Raw genomic sequence first — 6,124 nt, 5'->3', positions numbered from 1 at the left:
GCCCAGGTTGGATTCGAACCCGCCACCTTAGGTGTATGTGGCTGGCGCCTTAGCCACTTGAGCCACAGGCACCGAGCCAGCAACCTCAAACTCTTGGGCTCAAGAGATCCTCTTGCCTACTGCTGGTACTACAGGCACTCACCTCCACACCTGGCTAATGTTTCTATTTTTAGTAAAGAGGGGATTTCACTGTTGCTCAGGCTGGTGTCAAACTCCTGAGCTCAAGCAATGTACCCACCTTGGCCTCCCAGAATGCTAGGATTACAGGCATGAGCCAACGCACCAGCATGGCCCTTTGATTGATAGCACTGGAGGTTCCAGGAGGGCAAGGACTCCCTGATTTTATCACCCATCTCCTTAGTGCTAGGCACATGGCAAGTGCTCTATAAATTTTAAAACAGTGAAGGAATCCATAAAAATGCTCAATATTGGACAGCCAGAAAGGCATCTGGCCCACTGGGGCAGTGGTTTTAAGAAAGGCTGTGAAGGGCAGTGCCTGTGGTTCAGTGGGTAGGGCGCCAGCCCCATATACCAAGGGTGGCGGGTTCAAACCTGGCCCTGGCCAGCTAAAACAGCAGTGGCAACTGCAACAAAAATAGCTGAGCATTGTGGCAAGTGCCTGCAGCTACTTGGGAGGCTGAGGCAAGAGAATTGCTTAAGCCCAAGAGTTGGAGGTTGCTGTGAGCTGTGACGCCATGGCACTCTACCAAAGGGCAACAGAGTGAGATTCTGTCTCAAAAAAGAAAGGCTGTGAGAATGAACAGGATGTAATGCAGAGTGGGCAAGGGCATACTTAGCAGAGGAAACAGCATGTGCAAAGGCCCAAAGGCCTCCAAGGAATACTCAAGGAAGGCTGGTCCTCACCAGCAGCCTGGCAGGCATAGGCGAAAACGATGATATCGTCGAAGGGCCAAGTGTAGTTGGGATGAGGAGGGTAGAAGGCGAGCTGGGCTGCCCCTTCGGCCCGCAGGGATACCAAGAAGGTGGAGTGGACCATGGGCACACTGAAGCAGCCCCGGCGCTGGCGATTCTTGGTAGGGAAGTACTCGGCTGTGCGGCGGTAGTAGCCCTGGGGAAGGCGGGTGCTCTTGACTGTAAGAGGAGTCCCCCTGTCACAGCCCACAGACTCCATGGGCTCCAGGCTCTCTGCACTCCATATCCCTTCTCTGGACCTCAAAGTTCCCAAGACCCTTAGCCCTGGCCTCACCTGAGGGGTGATCCCACACCAGAAGTTGGAGTAGTAGGTCTGGGAGTCCAGCATTGGGGCCACCACTGGCAGTCCCTGATCCACCAGAAGTCGCAGTGTCTGATTGTTGGTCAGAATGTTGTCTGTGTCTGCAAACTTTGGGGAGGAGAATGTCATATGCTCTAGCCCTTGAGTCACATGCTCAGCCCTATCTGGGCTACAAAGTTCATTAATCCCTCCAAATTGCAAGAGATCCAGAGTGGATCCTAGGACCCCGTGGGAGTTCCCAGAGAGAAGTCTAACCAACAAACCCAGTAGATCTGTTTCTGGACCAGTCTGGGGCACTGTCTTGGCTCAGGATTTAGGTTCAAAGATTACACTTGAGTTGCTGGTCTAACTACCTTATCTGAGATCTGGTTTAGGGAATGGATCCAAACATCTACTCTGAGCTCTAATCCAGGGGTCAAGGCTTAGTTTACACTCTTGGCTCTAACCTAGGAATCTAGGCTCAGTATACATCCTGGGATCTGTCTCAGGGATCTAGGCTTAGTACCTAGTCTGAGCTTAAACACAGGGATGCAAGCTCAACTTCTGATTTGGGTTCTGTCCCAGTTAGCGTGCTGAAGGATACAGCCTTCAGATGGTTCAGTCATATCACAATTACTGTTAGGTATAGATACTACCACCTTTTGGAAGCCCAGTTGCAGGCCAGGCTTCCTTACCAAGATATAGTCAGCCCCCCAGCCCCTGGCAAAGGTGAGGGCTTCCTGCTTCAGCTCCATCAGAAATTGGTGCCTTTCTTTGGTCCAATGCTTGGGACCCTCTTCGTCTGGGTAGGACCTGAGAGGATAAAGAGATGAGATGTTCCCATGGAATAAGGACTGCTCTCTCCCTGCAAAGCAGTAGGCAGAGCTCTGGCTGGGGGGGCTGTGGCTCTAGGCTGTCCCTTTTTCTCTTTGGGTTGTTGTTACTCTCTATCTTCCCCAGCACCCTGCCCCTCAGATCACAACCTGGGCTCCCCCTCAGGCCTCCAGACCACAGCTGCATAGTCATCACCCACAGCTGCTAGCCATTCCTGTAGCATCTCCGTGGTATTGTCCACATTGTGGTCTGTGGCGCACCTGGGAATAGGAGAAAAAAAGGTGAGGAGGCAGTCACCAAAGGACTCTTGAGGCAGCCCTGACCCCAAAGCATCAACACCTTTGAAGCTGGCCTCTCCTAGGAGCAGTAAAGGGTACGTGTGCTATAGCAGAGAGGGTGGAGGCAGGACAGTCAGGTCCTAATCATAGTTCTGTGACCTGCTGTGTGACTTCAGGCAAATCCTGTCATTCTCTGGGGTTCATTTTCTCCCTCTGTAGCGTTAAGCTGTCCTTCCTATGTCATAGGCCAAGATAAGAGAAGATGAATGAATTTTTTTTTTTTTTTAGAGACAGAGTCTCACTTTATCACCCTCAGTAAAGTGCTGTGGAGTCACATCTCATAGCAACCTCCAACTCCTGGGCTTAGGTGAATCTCTTGCCTCAGCCTCGAAGATGAATGCATTTTGAAAGATGAAAGGATCACACTTGCCACATTCCCTGGTTACTGTCCTTCCTTGCTATGTGACCACAGGCCAGCCCGTTTCCCTCTCTGAATCAGGACTAGACAGAAAAGCTGCTGCTTTCCTCCACCCATGAGTTTCAATAAGAACCATGCTCTGAACATCCCTGAGAAGGCTGAGGGGCCCCCATTCTGCTGCAGTGGAGCACAGTCTCCCCTCTCCTGGTGAAGTGGCTCTCATAAGGAAGTGGGTGACTTAGCCAGGAGCCCAGGTTTTAGGCAATGCTGCCCCTTTAAGCCAATTCTCCAGAAGTTAAGACTAACTACGTGTCAAGACTTACAGGGGTGGGAACTAACTAACTCCCAAACTGTGGTAATTGTGGGCAGCCTCCAGTGCCATGGCTCAGACCCAGTGCGACTTTTGGTGTGTTGTAGGGGGTGGTTTGTCATTTCTCTCAGTTTATCCTCAACCTCAGCTTGGGACTCCTCCCTGTTCTGGCTATAGGCCCGAGACTATGGCCTCTGATCCCAGTGTCCGATAGGGATGCCAGAGGGAAGAGACTCCAGGGAAGGGGGCTGGCCTTGGCTGAGGAGATCCAGCCCCTCTACCAAGACAGGGCTGGAGGGGAGCCAGTCTGACACCCCTGCACACAGGAACCCAGGGCTGAGGGCACTTTGCCTACTCCTTGGGGGGACTCTCCTATCTGGCCCATCCCTGCCATGATCCCTGCCACTATGGACCCCATAGGACTCCAGAGGTCCCCATCTGCTCCCTTCCAAGTCAAGCCAACTGCAGGTCCCACAGGGGTTGATTTTGGGCTCTGGGGGCTGGCCAAGACCAGCTGGGCCCAACTTACACCCAGAGGAGGCTCCAAGAGAAGCAGGAGCCTAGAAGGAGGGATAAGTGCCCCCAGGTCAACCTATAGCCTCAGAGATCTGTCCTTGAAGAGCAAGGGGTCCTGTACGGGGGGCTTAAGGCTGTGAAGGGCCTGTGTGAAGGGAGCAGCCTGTCTGGGTGATGTCTGGGCAGGGAATGGAGGAGGCTGCCTGGAGCGGGGGCCATCTGCGAGGTTAGGGCGTAGATGCCAGTGGGTGCCAATGCCCGGGTCTCTCACCAGAGGGCCAGCCTGGCCCGGGGGTACTCCAGCCGCTCCAGCGCGCCCAGGTAGTGAGGCAGTGAGTGCTCAGCATTGCGGGCCAGGATGGTCAGGACCACCGCGGGCAGTGGCGGCTCCGCGACGTCTGCAGCCTGCAGCCGCGGCCCCAGCAGGAACAGCAGCTGAAGCAGCGGGGCAGCGGGGACAGAGCGCATGGCGGGTGCTAGCGCCGCGGCCCCGGGGGCTCCCGGCGGGCCAAAGAAAGCGGGCGGGGCGGCGGGATGGGCGGGGCCGAAGAGGATCCGGAGGAGGTAGGGGAAGGAGGACCCCGAGGGGGTGGGATGCCGTAACCTCCAAAGAGGGGGGCTCCCACCCTCCACCACAGTTTTCAAGTTTCCTCCGTCCAGGACAGGAGAGGGCCAGGGCCTGGAGACCCACCACACATGAGACCCAGGAGCAGCCCCACCCGGCTGGACCCCGGAGGGGTGAAGGGGGATGGGGGGTTAGACTGGTGTGTAGGCATCGGAGCCTGCTGGGCGTCTGAGAACCTTAGACTCCTGGAATCCCTGAGCGTTTAGCTTCTGGAATCTGGATTCCCGAGTCCATGCATTTGAATGCGACCTTAGCCGTAGACCCGGCCTTTCCGGGGTTCCCCGGCTCCCGCCCACTCCTCCGCCCTTGGTCGCCCTCTGGCGGGTCCAGACGGAAACTGCGCAGACCAGCCGGGCGACGCCTGGGCAGGAGAGGAAGGCCCAACTTAGGCGGTGGAAATGGGGTTCCCCTGACCTGGGCTGGCGGTCCCACGGCGGTCCGCGCCTGACGCGTCACCATTGTTGCCTCGGTCATCAGCACTAGCATTGCTCTGGTCCTTTAAGAGAGTAAACCGGCTCGGCACCTGTGGCTCAAGTGGCTAAGGTGCCAGCCACATACACCTAAGGTGGCAGGTTCGAATCTAGCCCGAGCCCACCAAAACAACAATGACGGCTGCAACCAAAAAGAAAACAAAACAAAACAAAAACAGCTGGGCGCTGTGGCGGGAGCCTGTGGCCCCAGCTACTTGGGAGGCTGAGGCAGGAGACTCTCATCAGCCCAGGAGATAGAGGTTGCTGTGAGCTGTGATGCCAGAGCACTCTACCCAGGGCGACAGCTTGAGGCTCTGTCTCAAAAAAAAAGAAAAGAGAGTAAACCCAGTCTTAGTCTGAGTACAGAACTAGGGGTCACCACAGAGACCCTAACGGCCACCCAGCCCTCCTCCAAAAAGGGGATACAGCCTCCCTTGGGGCAGAGTCTGAGATAGAAAGTCTCCAGCTTCTCTTGAGAGGGGAATAGAAAAGGGAAGAGGCCTGGAGACACTAGAAGTGGGTTCTAACTGTGTACCTGCCACTAACCTCAGATAGGTCACTTTCACTGGGCTGATAACATCACCTTGTCTGGGAGGGTTTGCAAGGATTCCTTCAGAGAATGAAAGCACTTCAGTCTTCCTCTGACACACAGGAAGGGTTCTGCTCAAGGGGCTGGAGGAGAGAAAAATTTCCTCTTTATTCTCCATCCCTCCACCGGGAAGGTCTACTTTCCTATGGGCACCTTTAAGTCTCCCTTCAGCCTCTTCCCCGGGTCAGGGAGAAGGATTACGCCTGCGCACACTATGGACTGTGGAAGAGGAAGGGTAGGGGCCCAGTAAGGAGGAAACTTACCTAGTGATTTGGTAGCGGCATGTAGGGGCACTGCACCCTGGAGTCCTGTCACCGGCCTGGCTCCAAAGCTTCCACCAGATGCCAGTTATACCTTCCAGTGGGGCCAGTGGCCCTGCAATGAGAAGGCCCCAAGGTCCAATGGAAGCAAGATGCAAGAGACCCCTCCCTTGCATGGTAATCTCTGGCAGGAAGCTGCCTCCAGGCCCAGAGTAGGGATTCCCTTCTAAAGTGAAGCAGTGTCTCTAACTTCCCCATCCAGAGACATTACAGAGCCTCTTCCCAGCCTTTTGGTTATGAGGGAGCTATGGTCTGAATGTTCGTCACCCCCAAAATTCATATATTGAAACCAACCAATGTCATGCTATTAAGAGGTGGGAGCTTTTCGAGGTGGTTAGATCATAAGGGCTCACTCTTAGGAATGGGATTAGTGCCCTTATAAAAGAGGACTGAGGGGCTCTGTGCCTATTGCTCAGTGGTTAAAGCATCAGCCACATACACCAGGGCTGGTGGGTTCGAACCCAACCCAGGGCCTGCTAAACAACAATGATAACTGCAACAAATAAATAGCCGGGCATTGTAGCAGGCGCCTGTAGTCCCAGCTACTTGGG

At 54.8% G+C, this 6,124-nt stretch overlaps 1 protein-coding gene across 1 annotated transcript in view; it reads right to left on the bottom strand.

Moving 5' to 3' along the window:
• Positions 1 to 4,037, bottom strand: part of CERCAM (cerebral endothelial cell adhesion molecule) — a 12,052-nt gene extending 8,015 nt beyond the window's left edge. Inside the window, exons 1-5 of the mRNA XM_003785351.3 lie at positions 3,841 to 4,037; positions 2,197 to 2,307; positions 1,909 to 2,026; positions 1,208 to 1,342; positions 865 to 1,069 (exon numbers count right to left, since the gene is read on the bottom strand). Coding sequence (XP_003785399.2) covers positions 865 to 1,069; positions 1,208 to 1,342; positions 1,909 to 2,026; positions 2,197 to 2,307; positions 3,841 to 4,037 — 766 coding nt within the window. The remainder of the gene's footprint in view (positions 1 to 864; positions 1,070 to 1,207; positions 1,343 to 1,908; positions 2,027 to 2,196; positions 2,308 to 3,840) is intronic.
• Positions 4,038 to 6,124: the final 2,087 nt, after the last annotated feature.

This window comes from Otolemur garnettii, unplaced genomic scaffold (assembly GCF_000181295.1).
Source record: "Otolemur garnettii isolate 467f Iridium unplaced genomic scaffold, OtoGar3 scaffold00014, whole genome shotgun sequence".
Taxonomy (NCBI): Eukaryota; Metazoa; Chordata; class Mammalia; order Primates; family Galagidae; genus Otolemur; species Otolemur garnettii.
Note: the sequence above shows the minus strand (reverse complement) of the source record. Positions and strands in the feature narration are given on the sequence as shown.